Source organism: Meleagris gallopavo, chromosome 8, assembly GCF_000146605.3.
Source record: "Meleagris gallopavo isolate NT-WF06-2002-E0010 breed Aviagen turkey brand Nicholas breeding stock chromosome 8, Turkey_5.1, whole genome shotgun sequence".
In the NCBI taxonomy this organism is placed as follows: Eukaryota; Metazoa; Chordata; class Aves; order Galliformes; family Phasianidae; genus Meleagris; species Meleagris gallopavo.
Window position 1 is genome coordinate 31,051,738 of NC_015018.2, and position 16,939 is coordinate 31,068,676.

General features: G+C 43.5%; 2 protein-coding genes across 2 annotated transcripts; one reads left to right on the forward strand and one right to left on the reverse strand.

Moving 5' to 3' along the window:
* On the forward strand, positions 1-2,253 carry PSTK (phosphoseryl-tRNA kinase; the record flags this gene model as incomplete). Its single annotated transcript, XM_010714928.3, has 5 exons — positions 1-148; positions 561-789; positions 1,197-1,272; positions 1,756-1,849; positions 2,045-2,253. Coding segments are annotated over 5 exons (753 nt in total), but the record flags the coding sequence as incomplete, so codon positions are not given.
* An 800-nt stretch (positions 2,254-3,053) lies between these two features.
* Positions 3,054-16,930, reverse strand: IKZF5 (IKAROS family zinc finger 5). Its single transcript, XM_003208215.4, has 5 exons — positions 16,667-16,930; positions 15,240-15,307; positions 10,678-10,841; positions 10,206-10,388; positions 3,054-7,683 (listed from the first exon to the last, which is right to left on the reverse strand). The coding sequence occupies exons 3-5, from the start codon at positions 10,808-10,810 to the stop codon at positions 6,734-6,736; spliced, it is 1,266 nt and encodes a 421-aa protein (XP_003208263.1). The 5' UTR covers positions 10,811-10,841; positions 15,240-15,307; positions 16,667-16,930; the 3' UTR covers positions 3,054-6,733.
* Positions 16,931-16,939: the final 9 nt, after the last annotated feature.

Sequence of the window (16,939 nt, forward strand, 5' to 3'; positions counted from 1 at the left end):
GGTCGCTTCCTGAGCTGCTTCGCCGAGCAGGGGCTGCTCCCGGGGCGGGACGGCGGCGATCCCGGGGTCCGCCCTTTGTGCGTCGTCCTGGATGACAACTTCTACTACCGCAGCATGCGATACGAGGTGTTCCAGCTGGCTCGCGAGTGTAATTCGATGCGGGGCGTCCTGCTTTGTGTCGGCCCGTGGCGTTGGGGGGATGGCAGGAGGGTTGGACCTTCCCAGCAGGGCCGCCTTTGCCGCCCATCTACACGTGTACCGGTGCAGCATACAGGCTCTCGTTGGTCGCAGAGCTAACGGTGGCTACGTTGAAAAAAAACAGCGTTTTGTAGCCGAGAGTTTGCTCTGTCAAACAGTGTTGTCGTGCCCTTTGTACCTGTTGTAGTTTCCGTGGAAATAAACAGGAGGCACTACTTTTGGAGCGAGCAGTGTAGGAGCTGCTGGGTCTCACGCCGCCATTCTCGGCGTGCTGCCCTCAGAACTTCCAGGGCTCCTTCCATCAGGAGGATCAGCATTCGTGCGCGGCCTCGTCCAGACAACTGTCCATTGCATCCCTGCAGATTCCCTGGGCTTCTGCCAGCTCTTCCTGGAGTGCCCCCTGGAGCTGTGCCTGCAGAGGAACCGCCTGCGGGGCAGCCCGGTGCCCGAGGGGACAATCTGCCGTATGGCACAGAGAGTGGAGCTGCCAGAGCCTGAGAAGAACCCCTGGGAGCAGAACAGCCTCATCCTGAGCAGCTCTGCGTGCACCCCGGAGGAGCAGTGTGATGCCGGGCTGATGGAGGCTTTCCAGTGAGTTGTTTGCACATATGGGCGGTTGAAGCTTGTCGTCGTTTCATATCATTAAACTCTTTACTGTGAGAGTGGTGAGGTGCTGGAACAGCCACCTGTGGATGCTCCATCCCTGGAGGTGTTCAAGGCCAGGTTGGATGGGGCCCTGGGCAGCCTGGGCTGGTATTAAATGTGGACGTTGGTGGCCCTGCATGGGGCAGAGGGTTGGAGCTTCATGATCCTTGAGGTTCCTTCCAACCCTGGCCATTCTATGATCTGACTTGCTGTATAACAATTATCTCACTGACTGCCTCATATATTTAACTGGAAATGGGAGTTTTCTGTCATGAGCTGTCATGACAAAATGAAAGGTAAGTTTCTGTTGAAACCATTGGATTAATGCATTTCTCTATTCTTTGTTTCCTTAGTGTGCAGATAATTAATTTGCTGGGTGCTGCGTTGGAAAATCCCGTGAAGCAATACAAGGAAAACACTGAGCAGAAGGTAGAGTGCTGGGTTTTAAAATCCGTAGCTCTTTCGGATGATAGGGAATTAATTTCTTCTGGAATTGTCACTGTGGTGTTGTGAGTACAAAAATTCAAAGAGTTCTGTTGCAGTTCTGGGTAGCAAAAGCATGCACACGAAGGCCGACCCTATTTGAAACAGGTACTTTTGTCACCTTATTAAGTGAAGCCAACAGACGAGCTTTTAACATCCTGTTGTGCAATTAGCAGCAGTAAAACAAATGCCTTTTGGAGCTGATCACAATGAAGGAAATAATGCTCACTTCTTCATGTCCCGTGTACGTGTCTGGCAGTCACCCTCTGCCTCAGAAGAAAAGGAGCAGATGTGCACTGTGCTGGGCACTGAGGTGGTGCTCACGTTTCTCCCTGTTGGAGAATGAGTACATTAAAGGCTGATCATAATGTGAATGAATTTTTTCATTTGTTTGCATGTTTCTCCCTGTCCGTTGCTCCTTTTGGATAGGAAGCAGATCGAGCGATCTGTGCAGCCAGTGCTGTCCATCAAGCTGATCAGACATGCAGACGAATCATCTCTCAAACTATGAAGGAGGCAAAAGGTACGTTTTTGTTAGCTGGCACTGTAAGGTTAAACTGTGGAATCCCTTGGGATTAATTGGATTCCCAACCCTGCAGCTGTGACCAAAGCAATATCCTTCAGAAACCTTGCCAGAATTATTGGACAACACGAGCCAAAGTTTGTAAATGCTACCTTCTAAGATGAGCATAAAATGACAACTTGAATTTTCTTTAAGATAAGAACGTGCTCCCAAGTGAGATGAAAAGCCTGGCAGAAGAACTTAACAAACTCAAAGCAGAATTTTTGGAAGATCTGCGGCATGGAAGTCATGTGGAAAACGAATCTGGCCAACAAAATCCCACCATTGACCCTGCTACCAGTGTGCTTTCTTCATTCCAACTTGAGGCAACCGATATACTTAATAAATATCTTTTAAAGTAATAATACAGAGAATGTTGGATTGCTTTGAAGAGTAAAGAGCATTAAAAATGTAACTCTGTTTTAGTAGTGCTGCTGAAAACATCTGAGAGTGACAGCTTCCTTCTCTGGAGGGCTCAGCCACCTCTAACTCCTGCTCCTGGTTTATGGAACAGGGATGCTGTATAGCACAGCAGCCTGGGAGGAATGCCTGGAAGTCATCAAGTTCCACTTCCCTCTTGCAGTGGGACCAACATTGGGCTGACCTGGCTTTCCCCAAGCCTCATCCAGCTGAGGTTTTGAAGAGCACCTTGAATGGCAGCCTGCTCAGCTCTGTTCCCAACAGGTAGCTGAGCATTTCCACAGCTCTTTTGTGCCTGACAAGGTGTAAAAGCAGTAAATGAGATGGCATTTAGCATGTTAACTGATAGGTTGACAACAAATGAACTGCAGCATCCAAAGTCAGGATATAGACAGTTATGCTCCATTCAAGTACTGCCTCAGTTTCCCAAGTCCAATTTTTAAGTCAGGCTCTTGGCCTCTCTACAGCAACTCCGTAAAGGAAAAGATTTGCAACACCTTAAACTGAGATTCAGAGCTGCAGGCACACATGAATGCAGGTAGGAATAACTTGGATGTCCAAAGGAGCTTACAAGTTGGTGCTGCCTTCAAAGCTGCTACAAGATACTCATTTAGCTTCCGTGCATAGGGACATCCAGCTTAGGTGATGAAAGGTTTGATCTCACCTTCCATACCTTACCTACACCTAGGCACGAGCAGTTCACCACCTAATCCACGTGCAATTGAAAGATGAATCACTGTAAGGCTTAATTAGAAAGTATTATTTTATTCTTACCTTACAAAAGCAAAGCTCCACAACATGAACTACACTAGATATAGCCGAGTTATTTTAGAATTAACCCTGTCTTCTGAAAACATCCACTACACAGTAAAATTTAGTTTACAGTTCTAATGGATTTCATTTTTGCATACAAAATATGCTCTTTACATTGAAATACATATTATTAACAAAGCAGGTACTTAGAAGCACATACACAAAGATTGCTCAATGAAAAATGCTTCAGCAGGGTATATATTTTCCTGCACCAAAACATCCATTTGCTGTAGATTTTCAAAGAAGCTGAAAATTAATAGAAAACTTGCCAGTGAAAACTTCTAAATTACATTCCCATCGTCCAAAGAAACAAAAAGCAAACAAGCAAACCCCCAAAACATCCTGGAACAGAAATACAACAGATCATTGTGCTAGGAAACAATGGCACGCATCTTTATGTTAAAATGCCAATTGAAGTTTGATGTCAAAACTGACTTTTATCTAAACACTGTATCTGTGACAAACCAACTATTACTACTCTCTGTTAGCTGTTTTACAGTTGGCTTAAGTATTAACAGATGATCTACCAAGATCTTCACTCTTGCTGGAATACCTCTCAAAAGTACTGAGTCTGTATTAAGAGTGCTATAAATAATGCATGTTCAAATTATCAACAAATCTGTAAAATAATCTATCACAATACAAACAAACAAACAAAAGAAAACCATTAACTTAATGTTTTGCAACTACAGAAGTTACCAGAGTCAAGGTATGGGGAAAAAAATAGATCAGCTCGTTCCCAAACTTCCCTGTGAATACGAGGTCAGATGTTCATTACCACCTTGCAATAGAAAGGTTTGTTTTCATAAAGAAAAGCCAGTGCAGTGCAGCACATGGAGAAGCCAATGTGGAAAGGCCCCACGAACCAAGGTCTTGACCCCATGGTTCCTAAGGGAATCCCTCGCTGACTGAACGAGTAAGGCCTGCTTGTGCATGGCAATTGTCAGGATCATCATCCATTTTCCAGTATTAGTTCTGTTCTTTAAATTATAGTAAACAATATGTACAACAAAACCAACAGGAAAATACACCTTCCAAACCTACTCAGTAGTCAGAAGGAGCTACTTATAGTCAGGGAACTGTTTGGCACAACAGAACACTGTATTACATAGGGCCCCTTTCAGTAAGGTCATGCAGGCTCCCTCTTGCTACCAGCTACTTCTCATAGCGACCTCACTGCTCTACCTGAAGTTACATGCAGGGGAATTATGGTTCAGAAGTCATTGCACTAGACAGGAAGTCCATACTGCTTATAGGCACTGCTGAAGAACGTCGGAATGGATGCAAAACATAAAGAACAGAACACAACCACAGCAATCCTTCTGGTATCAAAAACTGGAGCCACAAACCAAAGTCAGCTGTTGTAACCTAATAACTCACAGCTGGAGGGTATTCCTTATAGCAATGCAATCTGGGAAGTCTCCTTGCAGCAGCCGGAGCCTAGCAATTAGTCTGCACCATGTATCAAAAGGTAAGAAAAAGATTAGTAATTGTAATGGTCTTTAATATTTGTGGTTCTAATAATTTTTATATATATATATATTTATATATAATTGAGCCACCTCTGTGTGTCACCTTGGTACTGTTCTTTGACTGGAAAGGCCATGTCACACAACCTGTACAGGAGCAATACCTTCCATGTAGATTCCAGTTCAGTCAACATTACCGCAGCCTTTAAAATACAAAAGGACACACAGGTGGGTTGCTCCTGATCCTCTGCATGCAGATCATGCAAAGAGCTGCTGTTTTACTTCTGAGATTTCAATTATAAAGTGAGAAAGGGATATCAGAGGATTATAATGAGTGCCGTATGAAAAATGGAAATCATATTCTCAGTTATACCAACTCACTAAAATGCATTTGAAACCAAGCCTGAAACCAAAACAGTAGATGAATTAGGGAAGTGTTTTCAGTTCCTAAATTTCTAATTCATTCAAGTGAAAATCACCTCTGGTGCCAAAATTTCAGGTTCTTTTTCCCTGCGTATTCTTCTTAAACAGAAGTCCTTGTAAGCTTTAGCTCCCGTGGCAATACAGATCTGAATAACCAAACAGTCACTATTCAGATTGCAGACACTGATTTCCAGAACATGAACAAAATCCTCCTACTTTTGACAAAACATTTTCTGCCATATTTTGCTGATAGGAAAGGGGGAATACATATAAAGGAAGCTTTAATTTGTCTCCAGTAAGACAAACTAAGATAAAAGTGCATATCTAAGTATGGTAAAAGTAATGGTTCTTCAATTTTTGAAGCATTACAAATTACTGTGTAACACATCAAGAGCTTTTATTAGTTCTATTAAGATGTTTCATATAAGTTCCTACTAAAGTGCCTGTCCATTAGTCTAGGTGCTTCTAAAGTAACATGTAAAGGATTAAATAAACATGTGCAATGGACTTCATGTACATCCTTGTGCACGTATGCTATTAATCACAATGAATTTAATGTAGCCAGCCAGTGCTTCATTGCCTGCCTACTACATGAATACTTAAAAAAAAAACCAACAAAACAAACCCAACCCCACCACAAACACACCCTCAGCTCTTCTCTGCACTTCCAGCACAACAAATGTTGGGGATGGATGCCAGACAAACTGACTTCCAGGTTAGCCAAAGCTTACAATAAACGTGATTACACAGCTTTCAAACAGAAAGGCAACCTACCAGCTGTCGCTTGGCCCAAGATAAAACCGAGTATTAAATAGTTTTAGCTCATAAACCTCTTGTTTCTATTAGAACTTCCATCAGCCAGATAGAAGTCTAGTTGTGCAAATTTTAAAGATGTGTACAAATTGATTTAAGGCAGTTAACACTGATCTGTGCTAGTACGACAAGAATTGCCTCCTTTTAACATGGATACAATTTTGCTAAGTGTACTTTGCAGTTTCAAATAAGGTGTCAAGTGTATTCCTTCTTTTTATAAGCAGTGAATAATTGGCTCTTAACTTTATTTCCCTACCAGAGTTTCACTCACAATAACCTTTTATCTTCTAGTTTCATGGTGAACCTTAACAATAATAGTTAAATTAGTGTTTTGAGTTTGGGTTATACTAAGCAAAAACATATTAATCTCATCAGATGAAAGTGAGCTTTAAAGTCAAATTCAATTTGTATGTGAAAGTGGCTTCTGTTTGTGTTTTAACTTTGATAGTAGCTATGTTTTTAAGGATACGTCTCCAAAGCAACCACATCTGTCTCTGCAGACACCTTTCATAGTTTATGCTTAACATATTTTATCCTATCTAACAAACTGGATGATTGTATTCGACGTTCAGGACACTGTTTCTACATCTGTAATGTTTATGGGCATTTTAAGAGCAAGCAACTGAAATTTCGCAACCAAAACATCCTAATAAATTCCAATTTTTATAATACTTTCAGTGGGTTGATTTCTCTTTTTTTTTTTTCCCCTCCTTTTAAAGGCTACATATAAAACAACCACATCTTATACAAAATTTCCCTGGCAAGTTTCATGACAACATAGAAATAAATTTGCCTCCTTTGTCCAATAGTTTAACGCAAATTTTCCTTATGGGAATGTGCAAGCTTTCCTTCAGGAAGTATGAAAAATATATTGCAATATGTTAAAAAACTAAACAAAAGCATGTTCTCAATGTTGGCTATGTTGACCTCTGGCAAAATGGCAAGCAAAGTCATACTTGTTTTTACACTTGCACCCACATATGTTGCACTGAAAAGGATTCTCAAACCCATGACATCCCATGTGAATGGTATAAAGGATATTGTCCGCAAAATACATGTCACAGTGCTGGCAGTGATGCAGAAGCTGGGGGTCCTGAACAGGAAGGGTGGGGGCTGGAGTGCTTGGCTGGCTGTTACTTATGCTGGGAGTACTGGTGTGGGCGCTGCGGTCGCTGCTGGGCCCCGCCACCGGGCTGTAGTTCCTTTGGTTGTGTGCAGGCCGAGGATCTGGGCTGGTTGGAGATGAACTCTGAGCAATACTTGCTGACACAGAGGAAACTACAGCGGGCGTAGCAGGCTGCTGCATCATGAAAGGCTTTTCATCTTGGCAGGTAACAACATCAGGAGAGCATCCTCTCTCATTTTGGTTTTCAGGTGGCAAGCTAGATAACTGTCCAGCTAACGTAGATAGCTGGTTTAAAGGATTATCGACCATGAGGTCTTGTGGATCTCTTGGCAACCCACCGGTCTGGGATGACTTAGTCATGCTCTCATAAGCTTCAGTCTGGATATTTGGGATTTCGTGAGTGAAATCATTCAGGTAGTCTGGTTTGTGAACCACCATGGAAGGTGGACTCAAATTAATTAACGCTCTTCTGCTGTACCCCAAGTTGCTGGTCTTCTTCTGCAGAACCCCCCACATTTTCTTGCTACTCAGGGAAGACCTCGTACCCTTGATAGGCACCATTTTATGTTTACGCCTCCGGTGGTGAGATAAGTTGCTTCTGTCACTGCAGCGGAAGGAACACAATTCACATTTGTATGGTTTTTCACCAGTATGTGATCGCATGTGAGCTTCCAGATGACGTTCGTAAGCGGATGCAAAGGGACACAAATGGCATCTGTGTGGCTTCTCACCTGGAAAATTAAAAAAGATACTGTGGCATCTCACAGGAAAAGTCTTTTCATGGAAATAGCTAAGTGTGTGCTGCTCACCAAATGGCTCAAATTCAGCTTCAGAGTTGTTGCTAGTCTTGAGATTAGCTGGATATTTGGTGGAATAGCGGAGTAAAGTTAGACATGTCTGCCTCTCCTAAGTGAGTGAGCATCAGAGAAAATGTGAGCACAACTAGCACAGCCAATAGCCTAAGAATTGCAGCGACGATGCCAAGAACCAAATGCAGTGATGTTTGTGTGGTATTCTCGTTAGATCCAAAATCTACCTCTCTCTAAAGCATGCAATCAGTTGGCTACAGTAATGTCTCACTGCTCTTTTAACATCGAGGAAGGATATTCCTTTGACATCTTCCACACATTTCTCACTCTTAAACATCTTGGAATTATTATCCAAGTAACCCATGTACACACAGAGGTACTCAAGAACTGAATTTTCAAAAAGAATTCTGTGGCTAAAGAGTTACTGAAGAAAACTAAAGCCAGCTAACCGACAGACAACTGCGCTCTCAGACATGGTAGTCAGGTACTGTCCTTTCTGTCAGCTTCAACTTCATTCTTCTACTAGATGACATGTCCCACTAACACTTCTGTGAGAAATTAGAAAGTTTTCCAACACAATTCTTTGAAAGCTTTCAAACAATTCCATACATTACCTTTGTAACATCATACTTGGGTTCTCGATCCTCCTTTCACAGATTGATATCTTATGAGTTTTTGGATTCCATGTGTGGATGGTTAGAAATGCCTTTGGTGTGATTTGATGCATGTCCAGGTGCTGACATGCCACATCATCTTACCTTCCTACCTAGAATGATATGCTAATTTCTAAACTGCTTTTGAGCAATTTCTCTTGCAAAATGTTTTGCAAACTGCAAAACAGAAGAGTGTGATCCTTCTCTTCAGCCTTTAAGTTCTTTTGAAGCATTTTCTATCCTTGTGAAAACAGGCCAACAGAACTGCTTTGTAGCTTTCAAAATCCGTTATCTACAATGACAACAAAAGCCAGATGTCCAAATGCAGTGAGGGCAACTGATAATGTGCAAGCACTGCACAGGACACACAAGGTGTCACATGACTAATAGTCACCGAGCCCTTCCCGTGACAAAGTTAATGCAGTTCTTATTTCACTCTAAACTGGTGACAAAGAAAAAGATCTGCGTGCCGTGTTGCAAACCCTTAAACACAGCACAGCCAGTAAACCACTAACAGCACTGCTATTAAGACCCAGCATGAATTTAATTCAGAGTAAATTGCACTTAATAATAGTCGTATGGTCATGCCTGTGCCATAATTGCTTTGGTAGATAGCTTGCTGCACTTGCACATTATCCAGGACGCATCATCTGTTTACTTACATCTCTCTGAGCTACAGGTCAGCTCCCAGTTCCCTATTGTAATGCTGGTTCATTCTGAGCTTTCATAGTCCATGCAATCCATGTCTTAGCCCTTTGCCACGCTTCCTCCCCATGCTTCTAAGCAAACTAAAACAGAGGCCTTGGATCAACTTGCCTTTAAGTAGGACAGTTTCCTTGATCAAACAAGTCATGCATTTACTCTCCAATTTAGGCAACATTTGCAAATGCACTGAGAACAGTCACCTGTCACATAAAGCTCTGCTCTTCCAGCACTTCCCAAAACTTGAAGACAGAGCGAAGATTTTATTTGAAACAAAGAAAGCATACAAAGAACTGATGGTTTTATGTGTTGTGGGCAACTTACCATCCTGAAGTTCAGGTATGGGATGATGCTGACAATATTACATGCTACAGCCATAAGAAACAAGTCTGAATGTTAGCCGAGGCACAAACCCTAAGTGTCATACTTCTCCCCAGAGAGGACTTTCCTGTTAGCAGATGATAGATAGTCCACAGAAGGCTTGGTTTTGAGTAATTACCACTGGGTCAGAAATTTTGATGACATTTCTCAGCACTTCAGCTTTCAAATGGAATTCATCTTGTTTTTGTATACTACAGCTGTACTGAAAAGGTCATAATCTATAGCAGATATTGTTTTGCTAGCTCAAGCCACGAAATGACTTCTCTTCCATAAAGCAGCAGCAGGATAAGGCATTTGGAGAACACAAAAGAGCTGTTAAGATCTAAGAGTATAGAAGAACATAGACAACTTTCTATAGTAAGGGAAGGAATACTGAGACTGTACTGTTACCCACATTCTCACACTTGAAGAAGTAAAGCTTCATTTTTGCTTTTTGGTACAAGAAAGATTTACGACATTTGATATTAAGTAACAATACATTGTTCCTGCCATTCTCTTCGAGGCTCCCCATGCACACTAAGCCAAAGACATCTCAGGAATCAGCAAACACACAATATCACCACCAACAACAAAAAAAAGCAGGTTTATCTGCTGAGTAACTCAAAGAAATATCACACTGCTTGAAGATGACAGCTGCTCATATGCAAAACATAACAGTGAGTTAACACCATAGTGCCTCACTGTGAAGTACTGTAGAATATTTCATACCTGTATGAATTCTGATATGCTCTATCAGCCTTGCTGTTCCTTTGCTGGCATAGTTGCAGTAGCGACACTTCAATTTTCCATCAAATGTCCTTTCAAATCCATCCACTAACATTCCTGAGTTTTCATCCAGTGAAACTTCAACAGAAGGATGATCCAGCCCATTCTGATCACCTTCAGTCCCAGCTGTGAATAATGCAACAGACGTTTCAATAGACAATCTCTGTGGTAACAGCTGTTGTGCTGTGAGATATGCCAAATATCTCTGCTTCCATATGCCCTTGCTCATCAAACACGCAGAACTATCAGAACAAACCCTAATAAAGATAAGGGTACACATATATCCTCTGTGATGTAAAAGCTACTACTAGAAGTGCTTCCACATAATGCTACTAGGGTGCATAATTATCCAGAACGTAGACTGTGCAGTCATTTCCCAAAATCCAAAATGTTGATAGGACTGAAGTTAGCTTACCTCCCTGAAGAGTCTCTGCTTCCTTGTCTCCACTAACAGATCCAGAAATCATATTCACATGGTGAGTCTGCTGTGTAAGGTATTCCTGAAAATCTTTTACAAAGTCCAAAGGTTCTGGCTTCTTTTCACCCATATTCCCTCTTTAAGTTTACAACCTCTTGTGCCTAGAAGGAAAAATATGTTCAAATCACAAGTTCCACTGCATTTAAAAGCATTCATAAAACCAAGCTTTTTATAGTGAGGGACTATTTTTATCGTGTATCATGTCTAAATACATGAACTGACAACCATAATTTCAGGATCTTAATAATCAAGATCATTAAGTAAGTATTAGTATGAAAATCATCTGCAGAAACAGGAATGTAAAGACTACATAAGAGCAGGTGAAATGACATAATCAAAATCATCAAGAGACTGCAGGTGCCAGCTCGGCAACACAAGCAACTCCCATCACAACCTACTTCAGTTTAACATCTTTATTAACCATCTTGATGAGGGGATTGAGTGCACCATCAGTAAGTTTGCAGACTACGCCAAGTTGGGAGGGAGTGTTGATCTGCCTGAGGGGAGAAAGGCACTACAGAGGCACCTGGATAGACTGGATCAATGGACCAAGGTTAACTGTGTGAGTTTCAATAGGGCCAAGTGTTGGGTCCTGCGTTTTGGTCACAACAACCCCAGGCTTGGAGAGGAGTGGCTGGAGAGCTGCCTGATGGAAAGGGACCTTGGTGTACTGATGGACAGTCAGCTGAATGTGAGCCAGCAGTGTGCCCCGGTGGCCAGGAAGGCCAATGGGGTCCTGGCTTGGATCAGGAATGGAGTGGTGAGCAGGACTAGGGAAGTCATCGGCACTGGTGAAGCCTCACCTCGAGTGCTGTGTTCAGTTTTGGGCACCTCAGTACAGAAAGGACATGGAGGTGCTGGAGCTGGTCCAAAGAAGGGCAAGAAGGGCTTGGAGAATATGGCCTATGAGGAGAGACTGGAGGAACTGGGGCTGTTCAGTCTGGGGAAAAGAAGGCTGAGGGGAGACATTATTGCTCTCTTCCAATATATGAAAGGTGCTTACAGAGAGAGTGGGGTTGGTCTCTTCTCACTTGTGACAGGTGACAGGACGAGGGGAAATGGCCTCAAGTTGCGCCAGGGTAAGTTTAGGTTGGATATCAGGAAAAACTTCGTTACAGAAGGGTTGTTAAGCACTGGAATAGGCTCCCCAGGGAGGTGGTTGAGTCACCATCCCTGGATGTGTTTAAAAACCATTTGGATGTGGTGCTCAGGGATGTGATTTAGCAGAGGGTTGTTAGACGTAGGGTAGTATGGTTAGGTCGTGGTTGGACTTGATGATCTTTAAGATCTTTTCCAACCTGAGCAATTCTAAGATTCTATGATTCTATGGGGTGGTTTATTCAGCACCTGGCCTGATGGCTGCTGATGGGTATCACCTGTCTCAAAGGGGGAAACAATCCTTGCCCAGAAGCTAGCAGGGCTTGTAGACAGGGCTTTAAATATGAAGGGGGAAGGAATTAAAACCAGGCCTGCTAGAGATGAGCCTAGGGGAGGGATTATAGGATTAGGGGTGAGGCAAGGGGCTCAGCTGAAGTGCATCCACACCAGTGTATGCAGCACAGGCAACAAACAGGAAGAGCTGGAAGCCATTGTAGAGCAGGCAAAGTATGCCTGAGCTGCCATTACAGAAACATGGTGGGATCACTCCCGTGGCTGGAGTGCTGCAATGGATGGCTACAAGTCCTTCAGAAAGGAAATGCAAGGAAGGAGGTGTGGTGGTGGCTCTCTATGTTAGAGAGTGTTTCAGCATTATTGAGCTTGTGGCTGGGGAGGATAACGTTGAATCCCTATGGGTAAAGATAGTCTGGGGCAGACATCCTGGTGGGAAGAAGATCCCACCTAACCAGAATGAAGAGACAGATAAGGTGCTCTATGAGCAGCTGGCAGAAGTTGTGTGATCACCAGCCCTTGTTCTCATGGGGAACTTCAACTTCCCTGATCTATGCCAGGAATACAACACAGCACAGAAGAAGTAGTCTGTTAAGTGTTTAGAGATGGAAGATAACTTCCTTCTGCAGCTGGTGAGAGAGCCCACCAGGGGAGGTATCCTGCTAGACCTGCTGTTCACAGAGAAGCTCTGGTAGGAGATGTGGAGGTTGGAAGCTGTCTTGGAAAGAGTGACCATGGAATGATAGAGTTCTCAATTCTTGGTGGAGCCACGGGAGGGGACAGCAAAACTGCTACCCTGGGATTCCAGAGGGAAGATTTCATATTGTTCAGGAGACTAGTACAGAGGATCCCTTGGGATTCAGTCTTGGTGGGTAAAGGGGTCCAGGAAGGCTGGTTGCTCCTCAAGAAAGAAGTCTTAAAGGTGCAGGAACAGGCTATCTATCCCGATGAGCCAGCGGGGAAGAAGACTGGTGTACATGGACAGGGAGATTTTCCTGAGGCTCCAGGAGAAAAAGAGAATTTACCTCCCATGGAAGAAGGGAGAAGCTGGCAGCCTGTGGCTTGGACAGGTACATACTTCGCTGGGTAAGGGAAGCTGGCTGGAGGGCTGGGCACAGAGAGTGGTGCTGAATGGAGTTAAATCCAGTTGGTGACCAGTCATGAGTAGTATTTCCCAGAGGTTAGTGTTGAGGCCTGTCCTCTTCAATATCTTTATTAATGACCTGGATGAGGGCATTGAGTGCACCCTAAGTAAGTTTGCAGATGACACCAACTTGGCAGTGTCGATCTGCCTGGAGGTAGCAAGGCCCTACAGAGGGATCTGAACAGGCTGGATTGCTGAGCTGAAGCCAACAGGACATGGTTCAAGATGACAAAGTACCAGGTCCTTCACTTTAGCCACCACAACCCTAGGCAATGCTACAGGCTTGGGGCAGAGTGGCTGGAAGACTGTGTAGAGGAAATGAACCTGGGGGTATTGGTCAGTGCTCGGCTGAATGTGAGCCAGCAGTGTGCCCAGGTGGCCAAGAAGGCCCATGGCATCCTGGTTTGTATCAGAAATAGCTAGCAGGAGCAGGAAAGTACTGTCCCTCTGTACTCAGCACTGGTGTGGCTGCACCTCAAGTACTGTGCTCAGTTTTGGACCTCTTTCTGCAAGAAAGACACAAAGGTCCTGGAGAGTAGGGCAACTAGGCTGTGAGGGGTCTGGAGCACAGGCTTTATGATGAGCGGCTGAAGGAGCTGGGATTGTTCAGTCTGCAGAAGAGCAGGCTCAGGGGAGACCTTATTGCTCTCTGTAACTACCTGAAGGGAGGTTGTAATGAGCTGGGGTCGGCCTCCTCTCTCATGTAACTGGTGATAGGACTAGAGGGAATGGCCTCAAGTTGCATCAGGGGAAATTCAGGTTGGTCGTGAGGAAATACTACTTCTCTGAAAGAGTGGTCAGGTGTTGGAATGGGCTGCCCAGGGAGGTGGTGGAGTCACCGGCCCTGGAGGTGTTCAAGGAACGTTTAGATGCTGTGTAGAAGGACATGGTTTAGTGAGAACTATTGGTGATAGGTGGATGTTTGGAGTGGATGATCTTGTAGGTCTTTTGCAACCTTGGTGATTCTATGATTCTGTTTTTTGTTTTTTTTTTTCCTAATGGATTGTACCTGAACTTTCATTTCCTACTGAATGGGGAGCATGCCCAAAAATGTATTCCCATTATGTCAGACAAAACAAAGAGCAGAGATACCCCACCTCCCTGAAAGGGGAAAAAAAAAATAAACAAAGAGAAGAAAGAAATCCATTATTCTTCCCAACCTCCGTGAGTTGTAAGAAAGAAACTTGAAAAAAATTATATATGTTTTGGGGGAAAAATTCTAATATTCTAGTGCTATACATTTTGTTAGAATTCAGCATTGCCAGTAAAAGCATTACAAAGTTTCATCTGCTTCATCTATCTCACCAGAGGACAATTCTATGTACCTGATAGTTTGAGTATTGTTTCCAGCGAAGAAATGGTTCCAAAGAAACCAGAGATTGATAATTCTGCCAAAGCATCTGTTTTGCTGTCTCATGTTGGGGAATGACTACAGAATTAGCAAGGACAGAAAAAAGCCTTGGAGAAAGTAGTGTTTCTTTCATCCCAAAATCTTAGCTCCCTGTTCTGCAGTGGTCTTAATCTACATAATAATTATGCATTGAAATAATAAAAATATTCACCAGAAGTCACTTGTCATGCTTTTTCTGGGACTGTAAATGACAAATCTTTGAAGTCTTAATTTGCAATGAATTTGTGAATACAGAAGTCAGGCTCAAGTGGAAAAAGGAAAACGGGCCTGTCACGTTACTCTTCCTGCAGATTATAATCAGCATCATTTACTGTGCTACTTTTCCCATAAGAACATCATTGTTTTGCAATAGTTACTACACAAAACACGAGGTAAGCTATGAAAACACAAGTTATGAATTCAAAAACATATTCAACAACAAACATTCTCCTGTGTTTTTAAAATTATTTGCAAGCATTAATTCACTTTTTGTATCCACATCACACCTATGTAACTGTTGTCATTAACACTATTCAATTAGTTTTGACCATATCATCACATATCAATTTTGCATACCTGTTTTTTTGGATGTCACCAGCCTGATGTAAGCTTAGGTCAATTTGTGTTCCATTTGTTGGTATCTCCTGCAATGAGGGAAAAAAAAAAAGGACATCAAGACACGAATTATAGATATGAAAGGGGTATACAGGACAATGTAGTACAGTGACGGCCAGGCTTCCTTCTAGCAAGCTAAGAAATTAGACTGGGAAAATATAATGTTTTGGAGGGTTCTCCTTTCTCTACGTCACCAACTCAATTTGCAGACACCCACCACTCTTTTTCATTTTAGCATAGGTAAATTGCCACAATTCGACAACAAACCTCTATATCTGTATGCACAAAAGAACCTTCTCTGACAGTTTGTTTTACAGCAGATACACATCTTACAGCTCTCCCTTCCAGGGAAGAGTGATAGTAGGTCAGACTACCACATACTAGTAAATGCAACTTTAATTATTAGAACCTGAGCAGACCAGCTCACATTTCACGTACTCAAATGAGCTGAGCACATTGGGCACTTTCTCTGTTCTCCCTGTAAATTTTTCACAGGCAACCACGCCTTCTACAGCTCTGAGCAGAAACTGGATTATTGGCTTGCTACACAGTTGCTCCACGTAACATTGGTCGGAGTGCTACATGCCAGGCTTAGAGTGGACAAAGTGCTGTAGGATATGAACCCTCTTCACAGAATTACAGAATGTCCAGGGTTGGAAGAGTCAGGATCAGTGATCATGAAGCTCCAACCCCCCTGCCACATGCAGGGCCACCAACCTCCACATTTAATGGAGGTCCCACTAGACCAGGCTGCCCAGGGCCCCATCCAACCTGGCCTTGAACACCAGGGACGGACAGGGCATCTACAGCCTCTTTGGGCAGCTGTTCCAGCACCTCACCACTCTCTCTGTAAAGAACTTCCCCCTGATATCCAATTTAAATCTTCCCTCCCTCAACTTAAAACCATTTCTCCTTGTCCTGCTGTTATCTGCCCTTTCAAAGAGTTACCCACACCTGTGTCCCAGTCTCTAGATATTAAATTTTCATCCAAGCAAAATACACTTCAGTGGAAGACACAGAGCCTTGCAGTGCACAGGGACACCACAGCTCCATCAGGTGTTCAGATCCCATCCCCTGATCTTGGGTGCCTGCAGGGATGGGGCAACACCACTTCTTGGGCAGCCTGAACAGTGCCTCACCAACCTTATAGTGAACATTATATCCAGCCTGAATCTCCCCTTCTTTGGTCTGACACCGTTTCCCTTAGGGGTGCTGCAGCAGACCCACTGCCTGTGTATGGCACAGCCCTGCAGGCTGCTCCCAGCTCTTCCCCAACCCTCTGCCACACGACTCTGCCGCGAGAAACCATTCAGACAACGCAAAATCATCAGTAAATTGTATTTAGTTAAAAAAAAAAACAACAAAACAAAACAATCAACACATCATACTTCAGGAATTGCGGCCGTAGAACAGCGTGACAGGACTAACAGCACACATCCGCGTCCCATTTACTTTTAAGGAATCAGAAAGGAAAAGAAAAAAAAAAAAAGGGGTAGTGGCAGAAGAGCCGCCTGTCACAATCTCATCTTCTCCCGTATAAAACGAACGGAGGCGGAAGGCCCCGAGCCGGCAGCTCCCAGAGCCCACAGAGCGCGGCTCCATCCCCGCAGCACCGCCGTCTCTAGCACCAACCGGCCCGGGACGCGTCCGCCTCAACCGCC